Source organism: Caretta caretta, chromosome 13 (genome assembly GCF_965140235.1).
Source record: "Caretta caretta isolate rCarCar2 chromosome 13, rCarCar1.hap1, whole genome shotgun sequence".
In the NCBI taxonomy this organism is placed as follows: Eukaryota; Metazoa; Chordata; order Testudines; family Cheloniidae; genus Caretta; species Caretta caretta.
The window spans coordinates 725,918-753,878 of record NC_134218.1 but is presented as its reverse complement, the minus strand read 5'-3'; the positions used below and the strand labels follow the sequence as shown (position 1 = coordinate 753,878).

At 46.4% G+C, this 27,961-nt stretch overlaps 1 protein-coding gene across 3 annotated transcripts; it reads right to left on the bottom strand.

Moving 5' to 3' along the window:
- Positions 1-297: 297 nt before the first annotated feature.
- Positions 298-22,511, bottom strand: NCOA5 (nuclear receptor coactivator 5). 3 transcript variants are annotated; one of them, XM_048820255.2, is made up of 10 exons: positions 22,252-22,504; positions 16,416-16,602; positions 15,749-15,856; positions 11,466-11,532; positions 7,510-7,860; positions 7,144-7,256; positions 6,732-6,858; positions 4,864-5,063; positions 3,139-3,462; positions 298-2,484 (listed from the first exon to the last, which is right to left on the bottom strand). In XM_048820255.2, exons 2-10 carry the CDS (start codon positions 16,576-16,578, stop codon positions 1,820-1,822), a joined length of 2,118 nt encoding a protein of 705 aa, XP_048676212.1. In that variant the 5' UTR covers positions 16,579-16,602; positions 22,252-22,504; the 3' UTR covers positions 298-1,819. The 3 variants fall into 3 exon arrangements, with proteins under 3 accessions (XP_048676212.1, XP_048676214.1, XP_048676215.1); XM_048820257.2 differs by lacking the exon at positions 15,749-15,856 and having other exon boundaries at positions 22,252-22,511; XM_048820258.2 differs by lacking the exons at positions 15,749-15,856; positions 16,416-16,602 and having other exon boundaries at positions 22,252-22,511.
- Positions 22,512-27,961: the final 5,450 nt, after the last annotated feature.

Below are 27,961 nucleotides of genomic sequence, written 5' to 3'. Positions count from 1 at the left end.
AAAAAGCCCAGAATAGCTACAGCTGAACTGCTCTCTGTGTGGACATTGTTATCCCATGCTGACAGTGGATCAAGCTAAATTACAGAAAGGTACTCCAGCCACCTGAGAATAAGTGAGGAATAGCTACTGGTTTTCATTCTACACCCTAGCTATTTCTCACTAGCTTCCCTGGGAACTCCCTGGGTAGACAAGCCATAAGGCAGGTGACCTGAGGAAACCGAGCACTGACACCTCCTGGGGAAGGGTCTGTTTCAATTTACTGCTCAAGACGGTTAGTGTCAAACACGCACCACCACATTTTTCCTGACAATTTTATTAAAAAGTCACGTCCTCTTGTTAACAGCACAGAAAGAAAAACGCTCCAGAACACAAACCATTCAAGACAGAGAGAGCTGCTGCTCCAGGAACTTTGTTTTCTAAACAGTTTCTTCCTGCCCTCCCCAGGAAGCCCCAGAGGCTTTAAAGAGGCGCTGTGCATTCCCTTTTGCACTAGATATGATCCAGTCAGAGAAGCCACATGCCCTAACATGCAACACTGGTTAAAAACCTGCTCAGGACTCTCCACCTGAGTTTCCACAAAAGCATCCAGTGCTGCTACTAAAATGTTTGGAAACTTATAAAAATGTAGGAGTCCTCTCAGCACTGCCTCCCCGACCTGCGACAGAACCCAACCTAACCAGCAATCAAATGGAGTCGCAAAGCTCCAGCAGAGTGTCGAGACCCTGCCCCCCACCAGGTAGCCTGCTGTACCCAATTCTGGGAGGGGGAGCTGCCCGCAGACTGGGGTTTCTGTGGCTGGGCTGTTGATAAAGTTACAGTAGTCCACTGCCCCAAAACAAACAGAAAACTTGTGTCACATGTAACAAACTTCTTGTAAATTTGGCTGCTGAGTCCAGGAGAATTGACAAAGCCTTTTAATTCCCTGGCCTGGCCTGAGTAGGAAGTTCTGGGGTTTGGGTTTGCCATTGTACCTAGAACAAAAGCTGGAAAGCTCCTCACTCCTTGGTATGGCCAGCAGATCCTTGCAGGCCTCACTAAGCCAGGAAGTCTTAGTCCCTGCCGTGGGAGTTCGACACTGCACTCACTGCCCAGCTTTACCTGGGGGTCAAGTCTTGCTTGTGCACCATGAGTTTAGCTGCTACAGCACCGCCAGGGAGCCTTCCCCACATCTGGCTTATATGGTTTGTTTTTTTAAAACCACACACAAATACTGCTCACCCAAACCTCAGAAGGTCTAACCACTAGCCCCCCAACCCAGAACCATCCTAGAGTTCACACCCCTGCAAAGAGAGGCTTGTAAGAGGGAAGGGAATCAGTCTCAGAAAAACCCAGGTCAAGAAGCCACTTTGTTCTGATAAGCTCCTTGCGAAATTCACTCCGATCACTTGACTACAGAATGCAAGCATGGTATAACATGCGTATAACATGCTGTGCAAACATTACTGCAATGGCAACCACCAAGAGCGGGAAATGCAGCTGGTCTGCAATAGCAGCAACTTCCATCGAGGCCAAAATTCAACTACCCACAGAAGCTTCTGAACTCCTTTGTCACTGACAGAGCAGAGCTCTCGTCTCCAAAGACAGCTAACCCAAATCAAGGGGAAGAGGGGCACTAGCCACACACTCAACAGCAATCCTACTGGAGTGAGTGCTCTAGCCACTGTGGAGGCAGAAGTGGCCTAGGGACTGCGAAGAACCCAGAGAGGGAGAGGACATGCATCTTCAAGGGCATTTGCCCTGGGTCTAGGACAAAAGACTCTTAAACAGCTACAAGTATGGTAATGGCGAAGGGAAGGGAAATGGGCTCTGCAGCTGGATGTTAATAGTGTCGCTGGTAGGAGCCCATGGGTTGCGGGGCTGAGGGTCCTGCTCGCCCTTGGGCCACTGTCTGGCTCACCAGGTGGGAGAGAGCAGGGCCACTCTGGATTAGGGTGTCCAAGGCTTTCTGCACACTGGGGTTGTCAAAGTTGATACCTGAAGAGGATACGGGCCTCTGAACAGCTATGTTGCTAGGGGTAGGCAGACGATTTTGGTGCTGACCATAATGTACCTGGGTTGGCTGAGATGCTCCAGGTCTTGGGCCTGTGTTCCTTGTGGAGCCTGGGAGGACAGGAAGCTGCGTTCCAGGGACCTGTGATCTCTGCTGAGATTGGTTTAAGCTTGCAGCACTGAGCTGCACTGCCCGAGCTTGATTGCTGGCTACATTAGCATAGTTTTGGTTCTGAGTGCCACCTGAAGCAGCTGTGGAAGCTGCAGAGCTGCTGTTTGCTACAGCAGCTGCTGCCGCTGCAGCCGCAGCCCCACTGTTGAAGAGGCTGAGGATTTTTGCCTGCAGCTCCTGTTGGGGGTTAGTGGAGGACACTGTAGCAGAGGTGGCAGAGGCCAGGGGCTGAGTGCTCTGATGAGTTTGAGAGCTTGGAAGGCTGGCCTGGCTAGTCATAGACGATCCCGAAGGCGCCCCAAGAGACTGTCTCGACAATGGAGCTGGAAAGAGAAAGGAAGAGGGTGAATTCTCTGCAGGCCCATCTGAACAGGCATCGTAGAGGAGTCCTGATGGGTATAGTTACCAAGCCACGCAAGTCAGCTACTGCCCTATCCTCTAAACAGGTGGGACTGAACTGCTCTGGGTGAGTGGGAGGGAAGCAGAACACAGGCCATGTCACTTACAGAACCGTCTCCATTCACATGACAATTTGGCGTAACCCTGCAATCTCTCAGAGAGAATCTAACACCCCAGGGAGCTCCCTGAATGATTAGAACAGCCTCAATACTCTAAGGCTATGTCTATGTCGAGAGCATCTACTGCGAAGGGAGAGCTGGCATGTTAGACTGGCAATGCACTCCTCATGGGGGCGCAGCTGTACCTTCAAAGCTGCGCTTTCTGCCACTGTCGTGAAGCCACCTCCCACAAGCAAAACAAGCTACACAGGGAATAGCACAGTTTTGCCAGTGTAACTGCCCACATTAGAAGGTTCTGTTGGCAGAGCTCAGTCCTTCAGGAATCATACCTTCGCCCCCCCGCCCAACCAACAGTTGAACCAGCAAAGTCTGGTAGTGTAGACATGGCCTAACAAACATCTCTGCCTCAAAGGCCTGTTAAGGTACACAGCATTGGAGTGAATGTGACTGATAACTTACCCTGCAGAGAGTCAGTACTTCCTCTAAGTAGTCGTTCCTTCCGGTCTCTCAGGTAATTAATGACTTTATCCGTCTCTTCAGCAGTCAGATAGCGGTTGTCTGCCAGCAGGTTCAAGAGACTCTGGATCCCTGGCGGATGGCTCCCCCTGACACCTTCTTCTATGGGTGGTGGGCGTTCGCGTTCCTGCAGAATTGCTTCATCTGCCATCTTGGCAGCCTGCCTGGCTATTTCTTCACGCTCCTTCTCCCGGGTCTCGGTCTTGTAGCGTTCATAATTCCTTGCCACCAGTACCATGGCATCAGCTTGGGGCATGTTGCGATGTTCTGCACAAAGAGAGGCTTTAACTATTTGGACCCCACTGATTTTAGGTGCAAATATTAGGTGCTCCTTCTGCTGACCTGGATCAGCAGGAAATCAGAGTGAACAGGCAGGAGCAACTCTTAGTATCCAAGCTTGGGTGTGGAACATTTTCCAGCACTACTAGCTACACCAGTGGTTCTCAACCAGGGGTACACCGAGGTCTTCCAAGGGGTACTTCAACTCATCTAGATAGTTGCCTAGTACAATATTCATATTCCAATTGATTTATTTCATAATTATATGGTAAAAGTGAGAAAGTCAGCCATTTTTCAGTAATAGCGTGCTGTAACACTTGTATTTAAGTCTGATTTTGTAAGCAAGTAGTTTTTCAGTGAGGTGAAACTTGGAGGTATGCAAGACAAATCATACTCCTGAAAGGGGTACAGTAGTCTGGAAAGGTTGAGAACCACTGTGCTAGAGGACTTTGCCTCCAAATGGATTGGGAAGCCACTAGCAAGTAACACCCTAGTTGAGAAGCCCAGCCCCCCTTCTCTGCAGCTGCTGAGCACTGCATGGGGGGAAACTTTCATATTAGCCTGACTAGCTGGAGTTTGATACCTAAGATGATCTTCCTCAAAACTCCCCTATAGGTAGGAAGAAAGCAGCTCTCTTCCTTACATTGCATATAAATACACCAATGCCAAGGGACTGTCTCTGCTGCTTCACCCCAGCTCCCCTGAATAGCCCCAAGTACCTGCCTCTCTTCTGCTGCTACTCAGAGCTTTCCCAAACAGCAGCAGAATACCACTGACTTGATTCTTCTCACCTTCCTTGCTCCCACAGGTTCTAACAAAAACAGTGGGAAAAGCCACAATGGTGGATCTCACTCTGCTGATTCCAGGTTAAATAGTTAAAGCTCTGAGCAGCAGCAGTACTGCAGCAATAAGCAGAAAAAAATCTTTCAAGCTGCTTGATAAGACCATAAAACAACACAGAGTACAAGCGCGACGGTTTCCTTTGGGGGCACCTTCGAGGAGTTTGTGGCCATTCATTCGGTCTCACAAGAAGAAAGGTGAATGGACTAGGGCAGAGATCTAAGAATTGGCAAACTCTCTGAATAATACTTGCAGAGAAGGACTTCAGCATCTAAAGAAAAGCTGCCCAGAGCTTCACACCAGAAATACTGGGATTTGCAGACAGAGCACTGAGCCATACTGCTCTTTTCCCTCACAGGGGGAAATCTGGGTTCACTCTAACATTGTTTCATACGGGCATTGGGTCATTAATAGCTATTTATGTCACAGCAAGGAAGCGTTTTGTCTTGAGTGGTTTTCCGCTTGAGGGAAGAATCTCTGAGACAGCATTGGAAGTGCTTCCAGCATTTCAGAGTGATCTGAACCAGCAGACCATTGTGGCCTCTGTACCTTGTGGTGTGCCAAACATGATGTTAACAGTGCAGGAGCGGTGAACTTGGTGCTGCTGTGTGATGACAATGGCAAAAGGAGACCCTCCTCTGCCTACGTCCTCCAGGGCCTGAGTCAGTGACATTTCTGTGTTGAGGAAGATCAGATCCACCACCATGCCCAGATCCCGCACCTTCCGCCCCACTGACTCGGCATATTCCCTACACAAAGCAAAGGCAGTGCACGTTATAATATGCCAGCAATGTACAGAAACCCTCGTGTGTTCACTTTCATCACCTCCAGGCTCATTTTTTGCATCCGTTTAACTCTGTTCAAAACTGAATTTAAGTTAAACCGATGATGCAACTTCTGTATGTGCACAAGGCCTAGAGAGCAGATGGCCCAGCAGCCTCCAGAAGAGCAGATACCGGGTCCACCTACATTCAGTGTCTTTGGACAACAGGCACTGGAAGCCTGTTGACATCTGCATGCACCAAGAACCATATTAAGCGCAACCAACAATTGGGAGTATGGGTCGATTACTGATCAGAGACAAATTGGAATCTGCCTGCCTGGAGGGCTAGTTTTGTAGATCTCCCTTAGTTGTGTAGTCATGCTTTTAGCTCAAAAGAAGTGACTAAGTTAGCATGAACCATTGATCAACAAGCTATAGAAAAGAACACAAATGCTTCAGAACCCAAGATTTACAATCCAGTCTCAGCCCTTCAGATTCATACATTTTAAGGCCAGGAGGAACCATTAGAACATCTTAGTCTGACATCCTGTATATCAGAGGCTAGAGAATTTCACTCAGTTCCCCCCGTTCTGAGCCAAATAACTTGTATACTACTAAAGCATCTTCCAGAAAGGCATCCAGTCTTGAAAACATCAAGCGATGGAGAATCCACCCCTTCCTTTGGGAGTTTTGTTCCCACGGTTAATCAATTTGCGCCTTATTTCCAATTTGAATTAGTCTGGCTTCATCTTCCAGCCACCGTCTTTTGTTCCACAGAGGTGCTGCACACAGAGGTCCGTACCCTCCCTGTTCACTACTCCCGTTTACACAACCAAAGGTTGGCACAGCTCTGACACACACCAGGAGCTCATGCTGGGTTGTTTGTCCATTAGCACACCTAGACCCTTGTCAGAGTCAGGAAGCAGTCCCCATTCTGCAGGTGTGGCCTGTATTCTTTGTTCCTGTGTGTATCCCTTACATTTGGCTGTATTAAAATACATTTTGTTTGAGTGCTCCCAGCTTACCAAGTGATGCAGACTGCTCTGCATAACTGTCCTGTCATTATTACTTACCATTCTGCCAATCTTTTCATAATCTACAGAAATTTTATATTTACTTCCCAGATCATTAATGAAAATGTCAACTAGCATTAGGCCTCCTACAGCTGCCTTCAGAACCCCACTAGAAACAGCCCCATTTGATTATGATTACCCACTGACAAATACTTTTTGGGATCGGTCAGCCAGTTTTAAATCCATTTAATGTGTGCCCTTATTACTACTGCATGGTGCTAATTTTTAATCATTAATAAATAATTCAATTAATAATGACGAGAAGAGTAAGCACAGGCCATTTCAGGTAGCCCTGTATCAATGAAGTACCAGGCTGTTACAGGAAGCGTGTGGGGGTAACCCAGAGTAATATATTTTCAAGGCCAAAATACTTAGTTTTTCCTACTCCAACAAAGAGAGAATATCTGCTATCAAGAGAATTAAAGAAACTGATTGCAACGCTCTTAAATGCTCAAAAGCTACTCTCCCGCATAGCAGCTACAAGGGAAACTGCCCTGAAAATCCAGAGAAATTTTAATTCCAAGCAAATAGTGTCCCTCTATTCAGAGGATCACAACTGGTCACAGCGACTAGCTTCTTACTTTGTCTGTTTATTGACCACTATCACAGAACAGTCCACAGGCCTCTCTGAATCAAAGCGCCTCTTGATTTCCTCAAAGTACTGCCGGTACAGCTCCTCCCTGCGTCGCTCCTCGCGTTTCAGACGCTCTGAAAGAAAGCCAGCCATGGAAATGGAGGAAGTGAATAATTCCACTCTAGCTGCTCAGAGTTATTAGCTACACACCACCAGCCTGCCCAACTCCCAAAACAATACAGCTTCAAGAGATCTGTTGCACTACTCATTTCAGGGCTGGATGCAACCTTCCACCATCTTCAGGTGGTAGAATATAAAAACCTGTCTATAACAATGCTAGACTTGTTAAAAAAACATAGGGCGGGGGGGAGGGGGGGAGCGAGGAGAGAAGGGAGTTTAGGGAGAGGAAGAAAACTGACCTTCTGCACTCAAGGGGGCTCTGTCAAAGTGTTCTCTGTAACGGTCATATGGGTCATCCTTCCTCCGGTAATAGTCTTCCAGGCGAAGGTAACGGTCATAAGCATCATCTCTTCTGCAAAGCAAACGATTCGCAGCCTGTTGCATGTTCAGAAGTGAAAATTCCAGGCACCAACATCATCCCCAACTTTTCCCAATGTAATGCATGCGAACACTCTTCCAAGTTAATCGTTAAAATACGTACCTGGCTATCCTTCAGACAGCCAAACTATCACAATCTGTGTGAGGACCAACAGGCCCCAATTTAGTACCATCATCACAAGAGAGGCAGCAAATCACTAGAGCTCCGATCCAGTAGTATAAGATACCTGTACACGGGGTCCCGTGGCTCCCTCACATCCCGATATCGATCATATACAGGATCCCGTGGGTCACGCAGGTCTCGAATATCCCGAGGGTCTCGTAAGTCTCTAGGGTCCCTGATGTCCCGGGGCTCTCGCAGATCTCTAGGGTCCCTGATGTCCCGGGGCTCTCGCAGATCTCTAGGGTCCCTGTGGTCTCTAGCATCTCTGGGATCACGTACGTCTCTACCTCGAATATCTCGAGCATCTCTGGAATCTCGGCCATTTCTACCATCCCTTGGCTCTCTTCGTGGGCTCCCTCGAATAGGGGAGCGATCACGTCTCGCATCTCGGCCATCCCCATACGCATATGGCTCTCTGAGGAAAGTACGAGGGAAATGCCATTAGACAAAAAACACGAGCACTGTCAGCCCTAGACCTCTTACCTGGGGTGGCCACAAAAACCCTTTTGCTCAGCAGCTGAATCCTCCCCTCCTATTCCCCATCAAAACAAGAGCAGCAAGACATGTCCAAAGAGTTGTGTCAAGGCATTGTGAAAAGGTTTCTTATTCAAATGCCTTGCACAGCCCAGCAAGCTCCAGAAAACACCCTATCTGGACCACCACTAGAAGTGCAGGATGTTTGTGCAAGACAAGGGCAGGCAGCTAAGAAACCATCGCTCAAAGATGTCACGCCTCGCAGCCAGTGAGGAATTTTCAAGCAAAACATTTGTTTTTCAGACAACTGGTACACAGAACCCCAGGTGCCATGTCCTCCCATCCACTAGGATACTGTAGTTAAATGTCACAGGGACCATTCAATTCACTGAATCGAAAAAGAAGAGCAGAATCCCTGAAAAAATTCCATCAATATTGTCACGTTTACGAAAATGTGTGTTGTGATCATGAAGACCATATGGCTGGATTCTGTACAGTGAAGAGATGTTCCCTGAAGGAAATCAGTGTGACTGCACGATGCCCTCTGTTAGGACAGTACTAACCAAGCCAGGTCTGTATCACCAGCAGGATCAGGATTCCCAATGGTACCTGAATGTCTCCTCTCACTCAGGCTTTTAATTGTAGTACAGCAGCATGCCATCTTCAGTCAGAAGTACACAGAAAGAGAGGTGAAAGATTGCATGCTTCTCTTTTCCAAAAGAGAATGTGTTTTCCAAATAATGCTCTGCTTTCCAGATCTAGCATAGCCTTCAATTCACTCTAAGCCATAAACATATAGTACGCCTTAGGAATGGAAGTGCTGAGCTTCAAGCAGAGCAGTATGTACGCTCACATGGCTAACATCTGCAGGACACTTACAACTGTGAGAAGAGAAACACCTGGTTAAAAATCTCAATAAAATACTTCCCTTCAACACTTCCAATTGCTAAATTCCCCTTGGCTAACTAGCCTAGTTCCTGAAGCAAGTACGGAACATGCTATTCATTACTATCATGCTTTCACAGCAAGATGAAGGCAAGTCCCTCCTGTAAGTTCTACATTGCTGACAGTTTCATTTCGGAATCAGTTGGAGAGTGAGTATCAGGATTAGCCAGCTAGAGGTTCAGGCTTCAATACCATGTTGATGGATACCTACCAAACCCAGCTGATGATTACTTTCCTATGCCCCTCTTCTCTGACCAGTGAGAAAGTTATGTGGATTCCATGTGATAACTGATAGTTGGACACCCACCATACACAGTATTCCCTGTGGTCTTTATTTATAAACCAGATACAGTGTGTATCCTGTAACATGAACTATCGTTTTACCCACAGGTAATATATAGAGTGTTTTCCAGTGATCAGAATGTATCTGCCCCAGGGAGACTGCATCCCTGGGATATATGAGAAGATGCACCATATTTGAACATGATCTATAGTGTAACCATCCTCAGTATCAGGGAAACAGTTTCCCCTCCCGCTTTATACAGACAGGATATAAAGCATATCCTCACCTACGATGTGTAGTGTAATCACACACTAGATTAGGGATACACACAGTATTCCCCACTCATTCTGCAGTATAACTAGAGGAAATACATCCTGTATTCTCATCTGTAATCTGCAGTGAAACCAGAATAGATACCACTGCATCCACCTGGAATTTACAGTACAGTCAGACACAGGGATACAGAGTATCCCATATCCTGCTGTAAGCCATAGGCTAGAATACAATACAAGACTGCAATGTAATTGCATTGTATATGGTATTAATTCCCACTCTGTTTACCTAAACAGATATACAGGCCACATCCATCCATTATCTGGAGTGAGACATCATGAACAAGGATGCACAACAGCTGTTTGCCCTCAGTGATGCAAACAATCACACATAGCATCAGCTGCTGCTTGCTCAGACACTCCTGTTCACCTGATGTCCAAGGCATTGGCCTCTGCAAACCTGCTTGCACTCCTGTGGCATCAGCCTCCGCTTGCGCTCCTGCGGTGTTGCCTGATGCCCACAGCATCAGCCCCCGCAAATCTGCTTGCGCTACTGTGCCGTCGTCCGAAACCCAATGCCCAGCGGCATCGGCCTGTGTTCGCGTATGCTCCTGCCCCATCGCTTGAATCGCAATGCTCAGCGGCATTGGCCTGTGTTCGCGTATGCTCCGGCGCCATCGCTTGAACCCCAATGCCTAGCGGCATCGGCCTGTGCTCGCACACGCTGCTGTGGCATCACCAGTACCCTGATGCCCAGTGATTCCGGCCTCTGCTCTCACATGCTCCTGTAGCATTGCCCAGAGGCAGCAGCCTGTACTTGCATGCTCCTGCAGCGTTGCAGCGGGCTCTATAAATCCACTTGTGCTCTGCAGTATAAATGCAGCAAATTTACAGTATCTGTCTGCATTCTGTATCCCCAGACATTCAGGATTTACATGGGAAACCCCATACACTTCTTACTCCTTCTGTGAGGTCCAGGAAGGAATGTATTCACCCAAGATCTCTAGTGTAACTGAAGATAGTCACATAAACAGGGACACACAGTATCTGCTGGGACACCCCTGTAACTGGACACAGCCATAAACAGTAGCCGGCTGTGGCCCACTGTATCTGTATGTACAGGAACATGGGATATCTACTGACACAGACATGATACAATTTGCAGTGTAGCTGTGAAACATGGATGCTTGAGACTGGTTACATGTAGTGTTTACATAGTTCTCAGTAGTAACATGGACATTTCTCTATGTATACAGCTCTGTAGTATATTCAGAGAAGCAGCATACTGTGTCAGAATGTAACTGCAGTGTTCACCCACGCTCCATAGTAAAACATGGACATTATTCAGGAGTCTCCTCCTGCAATGTAGTTAATTCATGTGTCTCTTAATCTGCTGTGTGACTGCACAAGAAGAGCGACACACAGGGACTGTACACATTGGGTCTATTTATTAGGGGAGGGATGCATGGGAAAAGTAGGCAGATGCCCAGTATCCCCAATGTAACTGTACAGAGAAGGATGACGATATGATACAAGTGCACATGCAGAAAGGGTAGTGCATCCAGGGAAGTTCTCTCCCTGTAGTGTGCGTTGTCTGCATAATCATTTTCCAGGCTCATGTCAGCACTGGAAGCCTTCGACATCAGAAGATGTAAAGTGCTGGTATTCTGTGTTGCACAGCATGGCGAATGCTATATACCCATTGTATTCTCTATAGACGCCTTGTTTCCCTGACACTTAAGAGTCAGGAACAAACAGCAGTCCTTCCCCAACAAATTTCACACAACCTATGCTGCAAACTGCAGCATCCAGTTGTAGTCACAGCAGCAAACACAAGGTTTCCCTCGTGCCTCCTGAGCTGTTAGAATCAGAGAGGCCCTTCGCACATGGAAGGGACGGTCACATTCTGACTGTTCACTCGAGTGTCTCCATTCTGCTGGGGAGGTGGTGGTGAGGGAAGAAAACTAGACATTTAGCAGAGGAAGGAGGGCTCATACCCTAAAGCCTGACCTTCCTAGTATAACTCACTGCTTCCAGGTACTTTACCTTCGTGATGGGCTGGACCTTGATGAAGCCTTATTCATATTTCTTCTTTCCGCTGCTTTATTAATATCTGAAAAGAATAATCAACCCATCTGTTCAATGCTATGGAACAAAAAAAAGATCGTCAGCACATTTTAAATTAAAGCAATAAAAGTTCAAAGACAGCCATATGGTGCAAGGAAATCCATTCAGCCAAGAGGCATTGTCACTTTAATTATTTTTATTAAAATTAAGATAGTACAATGCAATGGGTTGGTCATGGATTACTGTGATTTCCAGCTAAAAGAAGTGGACAGTTTGTATGAAATTCTATCCCTTTATCATGTTTAGGCCCATGTCCAGACTCCTTGTCCCATAAGAGACCACCACCTCTTTCTCCTGTAGTCTGTGGACCAACAGCATGCAGCTCCATGGATTCCAGGAGAAAAAGTAAAGAGTCAGACAATCCTTCGTGAATGGAAAGCTGTTGGCTAGTACACTTCATCTCAAAATTCAAAGCCAGTCCTGTTCGATGGAGGATGCTGCCATCCTTCTGGAAAAGAACCCAAGGGCTCTCAAAAACAAGTTCAACTGACTTCCAGGGGACTGTTGTGACATCAAATTGCACAATCTCCACCACTCAGGCAGAAGGATCCAAAGGACTTGAAGTAAAAACTACCCCATGAAGTGAACTTCATGCAGTCATAACACCATCAGGTCGATGTGATGCAAATAAATGCAACAGATCAGACATCTGAAAATTGTTAACGTCTGAGTAACTGCACAGAAAATGTTCCTTGAAGTGTTCAGAGTGGAACACACAAGAGAACTAGGGAGCCACAAGGCTGTAACCAATTCAAGAACACAAGTTCAGCCACAATGGATGATTAATATTAGCCTGGAGAGAAATTATGAAAACATCCATGGTAGTAGAGAGATGATGCGGTTATTATCTGAATGTGGGCAAGAACAAAACCACCCCAGAGTAATGGTTGGTTTAGGATGTTTTGTTCTCAGTTATGAGAACCTTTAAAAAAAGAAAATCACCTAAATGCTACATGTATCACTTGTTTGAGGATTTAACAGTGTAACTAACTGTAATGATTAGGGATTTAAATAATGCATAGCTTTCAATTTTCCTGCAATTGAAAACAAAAAAACAAAAACAAAAAACAAGGCATGTAGAGTTCTATAAGCAGAAACTTGGTGGCTTTACTAATCTACCTTAATTTCCCAAGCTTTTAATGCTGAATTTTAGTTAAAATTAAAACAAAGATGCTAGTTTCAATCTTCATTCTTACTTTAAACAAGAAGGGATGTGTTCTCTCTTTTGGCAGTGAATGAAAAGGCAAATACCATTTGTGCATTAAGTAGTGGTACCCCAAGAAACAAGCGGCATAAAAATTCACAGGATATTATTTGAGACAGATACACTAGGTTCAGAAATGGATGGGTGTTTTGTCTATTTAACGTGCAACTTTCTACCATATTTACCTTTAGATATGCTGGACATTTATTCTCTGAACAGATCTATTTATCAAGGAGACAATTAAAGGAGTTTCAGTGTATTTGTGAAAGTATTTTAGTGCAATGCAAAAATGGGGTTAAACTGTTTGGTTTTATGTGTTCATGACATTCAGCTTTAGCACACAGAAAATGTACATCTAATGTAGTTCTGTTTTCACTGCATTTTGACTTTTCACTGCAGAATATTCTTTTACCAGATGTAACCCTTTAAGTGCAACACTATCTGCTTCCTTGGTTTAAGATTTTAGAAGTCTTCAAACTGGACATACATTTAAAGGATTCGTCTCTTCTGAAAAATGGACAGTTTTCAAGAACACTTTATTTAGTGCCATCAGCATTTACAGATTAAATATTTGACATTTACAAAACATCTTTTAAAAAAAATCTCTTTTGTTTTGGAAGATTTTCACAGATTTTAAGGCCAGAAGGAACCGTTGTGATCATCTTGTCTGACCGTACGCACAGCACAGGCCATAGGATGTTCTTGGCTTAATTTCTGCTTTCAAATACAATAGCTGTGGTTGCATAGCATGTTTTTCTAAAATGTATCTTGTTTTAAAAATTTCCAGTGATGAAGGGTCCACCACACCCTTTGTTAAATTGTGTCAATGGTTAATTACTCTCGCTGTTACAAATTTGCACCTTATTTCTAGTCTGAATTTGTCTAGTTTCATCTTCCAGCCAATGATCTTGTTATATCTTTGTCTGCTAGACTGAAGAGCCCTCTATCAAATTTCTGTTCCCTGTGTAGGTGTATTTACAAACTGTGGTGATCACTCCTTGACCTTCTCTTTAAGCTAAGTAGAAGGAGTTCTTTGGGCCTTACCAAAAGGCACGTTTTCCAAGCCTTTCATCATCTCCTGGCTCTTCTCTAAACCTTCTCCATCATCTAAACTGTGGACACCAGAACTGTACAAAGTATTCCAGTACTGGTCAGACCAATGCTGAATATAGAGATAATATTAACCTCCAACTCCTATGTAACATTTCCCTAAACACTGCATTAGCCCTTTTAGCCACAGCATCACACTGGGAGCTCATGTTCATCTATTTATCCAAGACTCCCAAGACTTTTACAGAGTCACTGCTTCCCAGGATAGAGACCTCCATCCTGTAAGTACAGCTTTAATTCCTTGTTCCTCGATGACCTTACATTTGGCTGTATTGAAACACATTGTTTGCTTGTGCCCAGTTTACCAAGCAATCCAGATCACTCCATATCAGTGACCCATCCTCAATTATATCACTCCCCAAATTTTCGCAGAGGACACAAACTATCAATAAGAATTTTATATTTTATTCCAGATCACTGATATAAATATTAAATAGCATAGGGCCTAGAACTGATACCTGTGGGACACCATTATAAAACACATCCACTCAACGATCATGCCCCATTTACAATTATGTTTTGAGGCCTATTGGTTTGAGGCCTACCCAGTTTTGAATTCATTTCATGTGTACCATATTCATTTTATATTGTTCTAGTTTCTTACTAAAATTGCTGTGCGGAACCAAGTCAAACATCTTTCAGAAGTCTATTACATAAACACTACTGCATTTATCAACCAAACTTGTAATCTCATAAAAAAATCAAACTAGTTTGACAACCTTCCATAAACTCATACTGATTGGCATTAATTGGATTGCCTTCCTTTAATTTGGTATATTCAAATGTTGTATCAACTGTTCTATTATTTTGCCAGGATCAGTGTCAGCTGACAAGTTTATAAATTAGTCTGGTCATCCCAATTACCCTTTTTAAATATTGGCACAGCATTATCTTCCTTCCAGTCTTCTGGAACCTCACTAGCTCTCCAAGACATCAAAAAATCAACATTAATGGTCCAAAGAGCTCCTCAGCCATGCAAGTTATCCATATCCCCCGATTCAAAAGCGTCTAACCTTAAGGAGGATGTTAAACAGCAGCTACTAGCTACAATGGAAAGTATTTCTTTATCATCATATATATAATATGGTTATATCTGGCTTTTCCCCCCAAATACAGAACAGAAATATTTATTGAACATTGAACTGACTTTTTTGCATAACTGACAATTCTACCATTTCCATTTAGAAATGGGCCAATACCACTGTCAGGGTTCCTTTCACTCCTAATATACTTCAACTTCTCCTTACTGTCCTTAACTCTGCTGGCCAGAGAGTCTTCTTGTATTCTCTTGCTTCCTTCACCAATTTTAATTCACATTTTTCTGTTTAAAATTCTCTCTCCAGTTGACTTGATTATATTGTTTTCTGCTTTGTGAAACTAGCCTTTGTAAAGTACCAAAATACTTGTCATGATCACTGTCACCTAAGCAACCACAGTAACTGTTAGTTAAGTGATCAGTTCCCTTTACCTATCAAGATGAGGTCTAACATACAATAACAAAGGATTTAAAAAATGAAATTCAGTAAAGGCCAGCGAACACTCGGGATTTTTTGTTTAGCACCAACTACCTGTTATGAAGTGCTTTACATATGCTTATAGTGCCATTTAAATACTAAAAACTAATATATAAAAATAAATTTGGAGAAAGATCAAGATATCAAAAGGGAGCAGAGCAGTTGTTGTACCACACACAAGACTAGAACAAAGAACTAAAAAAAAAAAAAAAAGAAGAAGAAGAAGAAAAAACAGTGCCTAATACAAATTTAGACTAATATTCAAGGCAGGTTTCACACAATGGTCTTTCCATAGATCTTTAAAAGAAAAAGCCTTCTTTCTACCCAAATGCATGCTGGCGTCAGTACGAGTAGCATGGAGCAGTTTTCCTTACCTAATCTATACCCTTTAAAAAGGCGACCCTTCTCACCGTCCAGAGCGGCCTGGACGTCTTCTAGACGTTCATACTGCACGAACCCATAGCCATGGAACATGCTGAGGGCTGGAAAAATTAATAGCAGGGCAAGACCAGTTACAACTAAGGGACAGTACTACCACATGCAGGCCATTATATAAACCCCACAGGGCTGAACAAGCAAAGGGACTTTACCCAAGAACATCTATCCAAGCTTAACAAGCACACTCAAATAAGTTAACCAGGACCAAAATGAAGGAGAATTTACAAAAATTGGAAAATAATGTTGCTAAGGCAATTATGAAATGCTATATAACAGCCCAACTTCTTCGGACAAGACAGTGACCAAAAGGCACTAAAGTGACCAAGATCCAATTAAGAGAATACAAGAGCCCTAGAAAGGATAGACTTGTTTGGTATAGTACCATACTTCAAACCCAAAAGAATAAAAGAGAAACTGCCATAACTCTAACATACCTTAGGCTTCAGTTGTACTAAAGGAAGTTAGTTTTCAGGGACAATGCAGATAAAGAAAAATGTCACTAAAGGTCACTTTTTTCACTGTCATCCTTCTTATTATCAGATGTGGCATGAAAATTAAGTTTCTGACTATGATTTCCCAGCCATAACAAAATAAAATACTAACCCCTGATTTTGCCATATTTTGAAAATATCTCTTCCATTTCTTCACGGGTCATGTGGTCTGTGGGCAAATTGCCGACAAAAAGTCTTCTCTCTAAATCCTGTGGATTGGTGCTGTTAGTGAAGTCGCTCTGTTTGATGCTATTGCTCATGCGTCCTCGAGCCATTTTGTTTTCGTTCCAAATGCAACTCTTCGCAAAAAAGAAAAATGGCCATGCATATCATTTCACATCCATGACAATTACAATTACATTGGAACAAGGTTAAAGTTAACATGTTTGCATACTTGGTCTGCCTTAATCAATCTGTATTCAAGAGAAATCCTTACACAGATGATTTGGAAGTTTGGCAGAAAACTCTCTCTTACGTTGTGTTGGGTTTGATCTTTCTGTTCTGCTCAAAGGAAATTACCGGCCTAAACTCTTAATTTTAAATCCATGATTGATCATTCTAAGGATATGTTTTCATTAGTTCAATTCCAAACTAAGGAATAATTAAAGAAAACAGTAATTTTATATAGGAACATCCTAATCAGTAAATCTAATTAGCAAGTAACTACCTTAGGCTTCTCTACAGGGCCCACTGCTGCAGCATTGAAGCATTCAGTACATTGGTAAAAAATACTAATTAAATAGATAAACAGGAAATAGACATCTTGACCATAGCAATGTAAAATGAGACAAATAGAACAGCAATGGCATGAATGAAAAAAGATTTTCAAAAATCTACAGTGAAATAATTAAAAAAAAGTAAGTGAATTACTTAACCGAAATATATAAAGTAGAATGATCTAATAAGTGAAAATCTGATCTTCCATTCATACCAACACTGAGGTTCATTTCCTATGTCCCAATCTGCTTCCCCAGCAAAAAGTCTTCTCCTTCTGAAGCCGGGTCTACACTAGGGAATTTTTTACAAAAACTCCCCACTTATGCATCTCCACCAGTAATATCAACAGTAGAATTTTATAAACATTCTTTACTGTACACAAATCTAGAGATACTAGCAACATTTCCTGGGGGCTGTGATACATTGGCCTAATTTTGGTTTTGGGGTTTAGTGTGTGGGTCAGAGTGGATTAATTTAAATCACCAAGTGGAGAGCTCAATTTTAATCAACTGCGCCATTCGTACAGGAGTTATTTTCTAAAAAGTGCACTTGCATTGGCTGGTATAATCATTAAAACATGTTGATTTGCAATTAAAAGAACCTTTACACTAAATTTTGTATACCTTCTTGCTACCTAGGTGGGTATACTATAACAGACATTTAAGCAATTATGAAGCTTAATATTTTCAGAATCTTAATTGTACATTTTTAGCATGTTAGAAAATGGTGATATATTGTTTATTTACTAGATAATTAACTTTTTGCACACAATTTGTGTCCGGGTGCATTAGAATAACTGGAATTTAATTAAAAGCACAAAATAGCATATAAAATTTATGTTATTAAACAAAGCAAGCCCTTAATACAGTATAACCTATTGTGCCGTATTTATAAGCCTTGACCTCAAAAGTTAAGTTTCCCCCGATTCTCTTTTTATATAAAAAAAGCAGCTTTAACTCCAAGTTTTTGATAGCTTGGTTTTTGATAGATTTATTTCATAAATAAAAAATACATATGCTGAATCTAAATGTTTTAAGAGGTTATAATAAGTTTAGGCCATAACACATTGTATTAATTCCAGATTTCATTTTAAACAAGTTTAATTTTTAAAAGGAAAAATTATAATTTAAACAAACTCAAAAATCCAATAAATTAAAAAAATAGGATTTTTTTTTAATTTTCAAATAAAATTGTGCAATTTTATCCAGCCTGGTGGGGGTGCTGGGTGGTGTTGGAGGCCTGTGATATACAGAAGGTCAGACTACATGATCTGGTGGTCCCTTCTGGCATTAAACTCTTTGACTCTAAGAGATACTGAAACCATCACAGCTAACATATAGGCAGGGTTTAAAGCTTTAGGATAAAAAAAAAAAAAAAAAAAATCAATAAAACCCTAAAGTTCATCCCCAGGAATGATGAGCGGGGTTTTTGCTGGGGTGAGAGGGTTTTTTTAGTTTTTTGTTTTGTTTGGGGGGGAGAATTAAGAAATTACTTGGGAAAACAATTTTGAACACACCAATAAAATCCTTTTATACTTAGGTTATGAGTCACAGTTTGACTACTCCCGCAACCACAAATCCTAATTACAATCAGTGTAGTTTTCTTTTAAGACTAGCCTCTGGATAAGCAAATTAAGTAAGACTCCTTAAAAGATAAAATGGCTTTGCACTGGTTTTTCTAGTCCCACATAATTATGCAAGAAAAAAAAATGGCATTCTCTGTCACAAAACCACTCCAGGATTTGTAATATCAGGCGACCTTCTCTGAAGGTCATTCACACCTATGTTCATAATAAGTTTGAAAGGCTGGTAACAGTATTTGTTTCACTTACACATTTAAAAGAGAACTGCAAAGGGAAAAATGTGCTTGCACCAATTTTTGCTTCTTTAGAATGTATAAAGAACACCTGAAAGGGTTGTTTATTTACCTTCAATATCAGAAATGCCACATCTTATGCACCCTGTCTTTACAGGAAGACTAGCTTAATGTTGACACTCTCATCAGTTGAAGAGGTAGATGGTGTGAATATTTAATGAGTTTTTCTTGTAACTGTTTCCAGGAGTTTTAAACAAACAGGTGTAAAACAAGAGTTTTAAATAGTCAAAGTAAAAATCCTTTCCCCCTAGTCAACTGTCCAAGTTTCAGTCCCTTGAGATGTCATAACCCTACTAATCTCCAGGTGTCCACAGTCCCATAGCAAAAACAGGCTGGAAAAGATCTTGATTTCGAATATAAAAATCACTTAGAAAATGTTTTAGATGAAAAAGCCTGTTCTTTCAACATCATAAAGAAGCAAAAAAAGGACATACTTTTCCTTTTTCAGGTAACCTTTGAAATCTGCACACCTCATGTGTCAAACTCTACTATAAAAAGTAGTTAGTAGAGGGTTTGAATGTGAGATTTACTGTTCCCAGCCCGTCTTCTCTTCTTAGTTGAAGACATGAGTAAGGTCAGTTTCTTAATATTGAGACCATCAGAGTCATGTCCCAGCTGCAGGGATACTGCTTCAGGAAAATGAATGATTTCCCCATTCAGCTTCCTTCTAAGAATCCAACTAAGGGAGGCTAAGGAAGGAGAGTCTCAGTAGTTAGTGGAAGTAGTCCCAGTGCTGATAGGGAGAACAAGCACAGGTCACTGGAAAAGAAAGCTTAAAAAAAAAAAACCTCAGAGTGGCAGTGCACTGAACCCAATCCTCTACTAGAGAGTGGAAACTTGTCTATGATATACTGGCAGAAAGTAAATAGCAGGAATCTGATTCTACCCTAGGAAAAGCAGCTCTTCCTCCAGACACATGGCTTTGGGTCAGACAAGTCAAAGGAGGAAAGGAGCAGGTGGGAAGAAAGCTGAATGGGACAACTTCACTCTCCTAGAGCACTGTACTCAGCTGTTTCTGTTCTACTGGTGGGATGAGTAAACACATCATACCCTTCCTTCCTTATTCCCCCCCAACTTTTTTTTGTTTGCCCCTGCCTTTAGCCAGAGAGCAGTAAATGTTAGAAATGGCAAATCTCTCTAATCCGATTACAAAATTAAGAGTTTAGCATTTCACAACCACTTTCACACTTTTTGGCCTAGTGAGAGGAGAAAGTTGGATACTGATACCATACTCTATATCATTGAAATAACATATGCAAGTTTGTAAAAGCACAGCTACAAAAAATTACTAGACACCAACTGGCTGCAGGACCATAGCTAGAGGTAGCCATAAAAGTTAATAGTGATGGCGGCCTCAGGGCAGGCTAATGCCAGGTAAGAAGTCAAGCTCATCCTTCACCATCTTTTTAATTGTCACGAATGTGGGAAAAGAATGCTGCATTTGCTAACAAAGTGCCACCCCCCCCCCCGACCTTGCTAGAGGCTCCATGTTTCCTATGAGGCCTTAAGCTAGTAGGTTTCAGAGTAACAGCCGTGTTAGTCTGTATTCGCAAAAAGAAAAGGAGTACTTGTGGCACCTTAGAGACTAACCAATTTATTTGAGCATGAGCTTTCGTGAGCTACAGCTCACTTCATCGCATGCATACTGTGGTCTTCTGCAGTTTCCACAGTATGCATGCGATGAAGTGAGCTGTAGCTCACGAAAGCTCATGCTCAAATAAATTGGTTAGTCTCTAAGGTGCCACAAGTACTCCTTTTCTTTAAGCTAGTAGGTAGCTTAAATTTGAAGTTCCATTCAATTAATCCCTGGGAGGGATCTCCTATCCAAAGCCTCCTGGCTGTTGCAGGGATTGGGGAGAAGGTCTCTGTTAGGCTATGTTTACACTAGTACTTTTGTCAGTAAAACTTATGCCCCTCAGGAACGTGAAAACCACACACTCCTGCCCCATGAAAGTTGCACCGACAGAAGTGCCAGTGTGAACAGCACTATGCTGGCGGGAGACGCTCTCCCATCTGCACAGAGAGGCTACGCAGGAGGCCTTAAGGCAGCAGGGCTGCAGCAGCTGTGCCACGGTAAGGTCTCTAGTGTAGTCACAGCCGCAGTCTATCCCTTCCTATGCTCTTTTCTGGTGCTCTCCTCACCTGTGAGCAATGCCAGTGTCTTTGGCTGTGCTCCTGCTCATGGCTTTTCCAAGCAGCACAGTGTAAGACACAAATTTGACATTTTCACTGCTGCCACAGGATTGGCAACATCTGCATTGAAACTGACCAAAAGCTTATTAAATTCATGCTGCTTTGCAAAGCTCTGAGGAGCAGAGGTCATGGAGCTGCCTTTTGCATGCAAAGGCCACAACTGCGTTAAACTAACGCAATTGTACTAAAGCGACTGAAAACCACAGGAAGACTTCGTTATACTAATCACATTCAGTCTGCACAAGGAAGTCTTTCCCCCTCCCAAGGCAAAAGAACTAGAAAGCTTTTTAAAAGTCAAAACAAATGGCACAGCAATTAATTGGGAAGTTTTTATTTGCTAAAAAAAGTTTCCCTCTTTGCTACTAAACCTGTCCCTGCCCACGAGGGGATTCAGGAGCAAATACATTTGAACACAACGCTCAGAGTAGTGATCCTGAAACGTTACCCATGTTTAGCCAAGTGCAAAGCCCGTGATGAGCCCGCGTGGATAAAACGCTTGAGCACCACGGAGCAGTTTCACACCAGCGGGGGGGCGATGGAGAGAGACTCAGCAGTGCAGGAAGCAGTGCGGTGAGTGAAGAAAAATTAACACATTTCCCCGAAAGTTTATTTTTAAAGACAGACTTTTATTCAGATGTCCACATGCGCGTGCAAAGAGTCTCACGCGCCGCCGTCTCGCAGGGCGGCGCTCGCGGGGTCAGCACGGGGTCCGGCGCCGTCGTCTCCCGGACAGCAGGCCGGGTCCGGGTCCGGGTCCGGGTCCGAGCCCGCCGCCCTGCCCGCTCCGCCGGGGGCGCGCGGCCCAGCTCCGGCCGCCGGCGCCTCCCCCGCGCGTGCGCAGCGCGGCCGGCGGGAGGCCCGCGGGGGCGGCCGGGCTCCTCCGTTCGCTCGCGGACCCCGCGGCCCGGCCCGAGCCGCTCCGACAAGGCGCCTCCGGCCGCCCGGCCCAGCCCCGCCCCGGCTTCGGCCACGCGCGAGCGGCGGCCCAGAGACGGGGGCCGCGCCGCGGGGGGAGCCCGGCGAGCCGCCCCGCGCCCGCTGTGAGGCGGAAGCCCAAGGAGGCGGCCGGGCCTTCGCCAGGCCCCGGGGCGACGCCGCCAGGCCCGGCGCGAGCGGAGGCCCCGGGCCCGGCCCCGGCCCCTCTCCCCGCCCCCGGCACTTACCGTCGCTCCGGAGCCCGCTCTCCGCCTCAGGCCGCCGCCCAGCTCCGCCGCGAGGACAAAGGCGCCAACCGACCCGCCCAACCGCCACCGTACCGCACGGCGAGGCGCTGCGCTGCCGTGCCGGAAGGGGGGGTCGCTGCGACAGCCCCGCGATTTACGGCAGGCCCCAGAGACGGTCACGTGCCGCGTCCGCCATGACAGGAGAGGCAGCGTCGTGGGGGCAGCGACGAAATGGCGACCTGCTCCAGATCCCAGCGTGCAACGCGGCAACTCCCGTGCTGCCGGGCGAGCCCCGGTGCATGCTGGGGGCACTTGGAGTCACCGCGACGTGCTCTCAGCCCCGCCCCCTTCCTCCCAGGGTCCCTTTCCCCCCCCGCGGTCCTTTTCTTCCCCCCGCCCCCTCCCAGAGCCCCCGCGCCCCCTCCCCCCCCCGGCCCCCTCACTCCCCCGCTTCTCCCCCAGCCTGCCCCGCCCCTCCCAGGCCCCCTCACTCCCCCTCTTCTCCCCCAGCCTGCCCCGCCCCTCCCAGGCCCCCTCACTCCCCCTCTTCTCCCCCAGCCTGCCCCGCCCCTCCCAGGCCCCCTCACTCCCCCTCTTCTCCCCCAGCCTGCCCCGCCCCTCCCAGGCCCCCTCACTCCCCCGCTTCTCCCCCAGCCTGCCCCGCCCCTCCCAGGCCCCCTCACTCCCCCTCTTCTCCCCCAGCCTGCCCCGCCCCTCCCAGGCCCCCTCACACCTCCTCTTCTCCCCCAGCCTGCCCCGCCCCTCCCAGGCCCCCTCACTCCCCCTCTTCTCCCCCAGCCTGCCCCGCCCCGCCCCTCCCAGGCCCCCTCACTCCCCCTCTTCTCCCCCAGCCTGCCCCGCCCCTCCCAGGCCCCCTCACTCCCCCTCTTCTCCCCCAGCCTGCCCCGCCCCTCCCAGGCCCCCTCACTCCCCCTCTTCTCCCCCAGCCTGCCCCGCCCCTCCCAGGCCCCCTCACTCCCCCTCTTCTCCCCCAGCCTGCCCCGCCCCGCCCCTCCCAGGCCCCCTCACTCCCCCTCTTCTCCCCCAGCCTGCCCCGCCCCTCCCAGGCCCCCTCACACCTCCTCTTCTCCCCCAGCCTGCCCCGCCCCTCCCAGGCCCCCTCACTCCCCCTCTTCTCCCCCAGCCTGCCCCGCCCCGCCCCTCCCAGGCCCCCTCACTCCCCCTCTTCTCCCCCAGCCTGCCCCGCCCCTCCCAGGCCCCCTCACTCCCCCTCTTCTCCCCCAGCCTGCCCCGCCCCTCCCAGGCCCCCTCACTCCCCCTCTTCTCCCCCAGCCTGCCCCGCCCCTCCCAGGCCCACGCCCCTTTCCTCCCCCAGCCTCCCCAGGCCTGCACCCCCCGCGTCCCCTTTCCTGTCCCAGCCCGCCCCTCCCAGGGCCGCGCCCTCAGTGCCCCCTTTCCGCCCGCAGCCTGCCCCTGTCTCTCCCAGGGCCCTGCCCCCAAGTCCCTCCTCCTGCCCTCCCCCACTGACCACCTCCTCCAATTCCTCCCCCGGCCCAACCTCCCTTCCATCCCCCACAGGCTACCCCCACCAGCCTCTATCCTCCCTAGGCCCGCCCCAGGCAGCCCCCCAGCCTCCTCTCCAACTGCAGGTTCTTGCCCCTTCTCCTGAGGCATCTGGCGCCGCACTGGGCTGGGCCCTCGTTGAGCCAACCTGGCACTGCCCGTGTCACATTTAACAGTGGCCTCCGGCTTGCTGCCCATGCACTTGGAACGATGGCTGGGCTGCTACGCTACAGTTCTCGAGGGAAATCTGCCACCATCGCTACCAGTAGTGGCAACCCACCTGTGCTACCAGTGGGGGCTCACTAGCAGACAGGGCAACTGAAACCCCTCCAGCACATCATCAACGCATCATCAAGGATCCACAACCTATCCTGAAGGACGACCCATCACTCTCTCAGATCTTGGGAGACAGGCCAGTCCTTGCTTACAGACAGCCCCCCAACCTGAAGCGAATACTCACCAGCAACCACACAACAGAACCACTAACTCAAGGACCTATCCTTGCAACAAAGCCCGTTGCCGATTGTGTCCACATATCTGTTCAGGGGACACCATCATAGGGCCTAATCACATCAGCCACACTATCAGAGGCTCGTTCACCTGCACATCTACCAATGTGATATATGCCATCATGTGCCAGCAATGCCCCTCTGCCATGTACATTGGCCAAACTGGACAGTCTCTACGTAAAAGAATAAATGGACACAAATCAGACGTCAAGAATTATAACATTCATAAACCAGTTGGAGAACACTTCCATCTCTTTGGTCACTCGATTACAGACCTAAAAGTTAGAATCATAGAATCATAGAAGTTGCAATTCTTCAACAAAAAAACTTCAAAACCAGACTCCAACGAGAGACTGCTGAATTGGAATTAATTTGCAAACTGGATACAATTAGAATCATAGAATATCAGGGTTGGAAGGGACCCCAGAAGGTCATCTAGTCCAACCCCCTGCTCAAAGCAGGACCAATCCCCAACTAAATCATCCCTGCCAGGGCTTTGTCAAGCCTGACCTTAAAAATATCTAAAGAAGGAGATTCCACCACCTCCCTAGGTAACGCATTCCAGTGTTTCACCACCCTCCTAGTGAAAAAGTTTTTCCTAATATCCAACCTAAACCTCCCCCACTGCAACTTGAGACCATTACTCCTCATTCTGTCATCTGCTACCACTGAGAACAGTCTAGAGCCATCCTCTCTGGAACCCCTTTTCAGGTAGTTGAAAGCAGCTATCAAATCCCCCCTCATTCTTCTCTTCTGCAGACTAAACAATCCCAGTTCCCTCAGCCTCTCCTCATAAGTCATGTGTTCCAGGCCCCTAATCATTTTTGTTGCCCTCCGCTGGATGTTTTCCAATTTTTCCACATTCTTCTTGTAGTGTGGGGCCCAAAACTAGACACAGTACTCCAGATGAGGCCTCACCAGTGTCGAATAGAGGGGAACGATCATGTCCCTCGATCTGCTGGCAATGCCCCTACATATACATCCCAAAATGCCATTGGCCTTCTTGGCAACAAGGGCACACTGTTGACTCATATCCAGCTTCTCGTCCACTATCACCCCTAGGTCCTTTTCTGCAGAACTGCTGCCGAGCCATTCGGTCCCTAGTCTGTAGCGGTGCATGGGGTTCTTCCGTCCTAAGTGCAGAACTCTGCACTTGTCCTTGTTGAACCTCATCAGATTTCTTTTGGCCCAATCCTCTAATTTGTCTAGGTCCCTCTATATCCTATCCCTACCCTCCAGCGTATCTACCTCTTCTCCCAGTTTAGTGTAATCTGCAAACTTGCTGAGGGTGCAATCCACACCATCCTCCAGATCATTTATGAAGATATTGAACAAAACCGGCCTCAGGACCGACCCTTGGGGCACTCCACTTGATACCAGCTGCCAACTAGACATGGAGCCATTCATCACTACCCGTTGAGCCCGACAGTCTAGCCAACTTTCTATCCACCTTATAGTCCATTCATCCAGCCCGTACTTCTTTAACTTGCTGGCAAGAATACCGTGGGAGACCGTGTCAAAAGCTTTGCTAAAGTCAAGGAACAACACGTCCACCGCTTTCCCCTCATCCACAGAGCCAGTTATCTCGTCATAGAAGGCAATTAGATTAGTTAGGCATGACTTGCCCTTGGTGAATCCATGCTGACTGTTCCTGATCACTTTACTCTCCTCTAAGTGCTTCAGAATTGATTCCTTGAGGACCTGCTCCATGATTTTTCCAGGTACTGAGGTGAGGCTGACTGGCCTGTAGTTCCCAGGATCCTCCTTCTTCCCTTTTTTAAAGATGGGCACTACATTAGCCTTTTCCCAGTCATCCAGGACTTTCCGGATTGCCATGAGTTTTCAAAGATAATGGCCAATGGCTCTGCAATCACATCCGCCAACTCCTTTAGCACTCTCGGATGCAGCGCATCTGGCCCCATGGACTTGTGCTTGTCCAGCTTTTCTAAATAGTCCCGAACCACTTCTTTCTCCACAGAGGGCCGGTCACCTCCTCCCCATGCTGTGCTGCCCAGTGCAGTAGTCTGGGAGCTGACCTTGTTCGTGAAGACAGAGGCAAAAAAAGCATTGAGTACATTAGCTTTTTCCACATCCTCTGTCACTAGGTTGCCTCCCTCATTCAGTAAGGGGCCCACACTTTCCTTGACTTTCTTCTTGTTGCTAACATACCTGAAGAAAACCTTCTTGTTACTCTTGACATCTCTTGCTAGCTGCAACTCCAGGTGTGATTTGGCCTTCCTGATTTCATTCCTGCATGCCCGAGCAATATTTTTATACTCTTCCCTGGTCATTTGTCCAATCTTCCACTTCTTGTAAGCTTCTTTTTTGTGTTCAGGATCAGCAAGGATTTCACTGTTAAGGCAAGCTGGTCGCCTGCCATATTTACTATTCTTTCTACACATCGGGATGGTTTGTCCCTGTAACCTCAATAAGGATTCTTTAAAATACAGCCAGCTCTCCTGGACTCCTTTTCCCCTCATGTTATTCTCCCAGGGGATCCTGCCCATCAGTTCCCTGAGGGAGTCAAAGTCTGCTTTTCTGAAGTCCAGGGTCCGTATTCTGCTGCTCTCCTTTCTTCCCTGTATCAGGATCCTGAACTCGACCATCTCATGGTCACTCTCTCTCAGGTTCCCATCCACTTTAGCTTCCCCTACTAATTCTTCCCAGTTTGTGAGCAGCAGGTCAAGAAGAGCTCTGCCCCTATTTGGTTCCTCCAGCACTTGCAGCAGGAAATTGTCCCCTACCCTTTTAACTTAGGCTTGAATAGAGTATGGGAGTGGATGGATCATTACACAAAGTAAAACTATTTCCCCATGTTTATTTCCCCACCCCACCCCCCAGTTCCTCAGATGTTCTTGTCAACTGCTGGAAATGGCCCACCTTGATTATCACTACAAAAGTCACCCCCCCCCCCCCGCCCGCTCTCCTGATGGTAATAGCTCACCTTACCTGATCACTCTGGTTACAGTGTGTGTGGTAACACCCGTTGTTTCATGTTCTCTGTGTATATAAATCTCCCCACTGTATTTTCCACTGAATGCATCTGATGAATTGAGCTGTAGCTCACGAAAGCTCATGCTCAGATAAATTTGTTAGTCTCTAAGGTGCCACAAGTCCTCCTTTTCTTTTTAAAAAAGCAAGCGTGTTTGTGAGATAGTCACGGAGCAGCTGAAACTTCCAGTGGCCACTAGATGGTGCCACAAGACCCTAAATCTTCAGAGCGGGAACCAGCATGGGCAGCCGGGGACTTGCCTAGCCTGGTTAACTGGGAATCTTGGCCCCTGCTGCGGGCCCTTCACGCTGCTCTGGGGTAGGAACCGCCTAGCGCAGACGCACACAGGGGTGTGCTGAGGCAAGAGGGGGAGGTGGGAGGGTCTCATAGGCTAACATTGTCCACAGGGCTACTCTAACATGCTCCTAGTGCTACGCCAGCCCTACAGCAATCCAAAATGTGCAGCTGCAGCTGAAAGCCCCCCTTACTCCCAAATCTGCCCAGAGTCAGGACCTCAGTCTGCATTTGGCAACATCACCACTCCCAAGGGTTTGAGCATCATGAGCCAGGCTCCAAACAGTCATGAAACTAGCTTGTTACTAATACTTGCTGGGTCCTTTTTCTGTGGTACCTGGTGCGAAAGCCTTTCAGGGGCCTATTTTCAAGCTTTACTAAGTGAACAGGA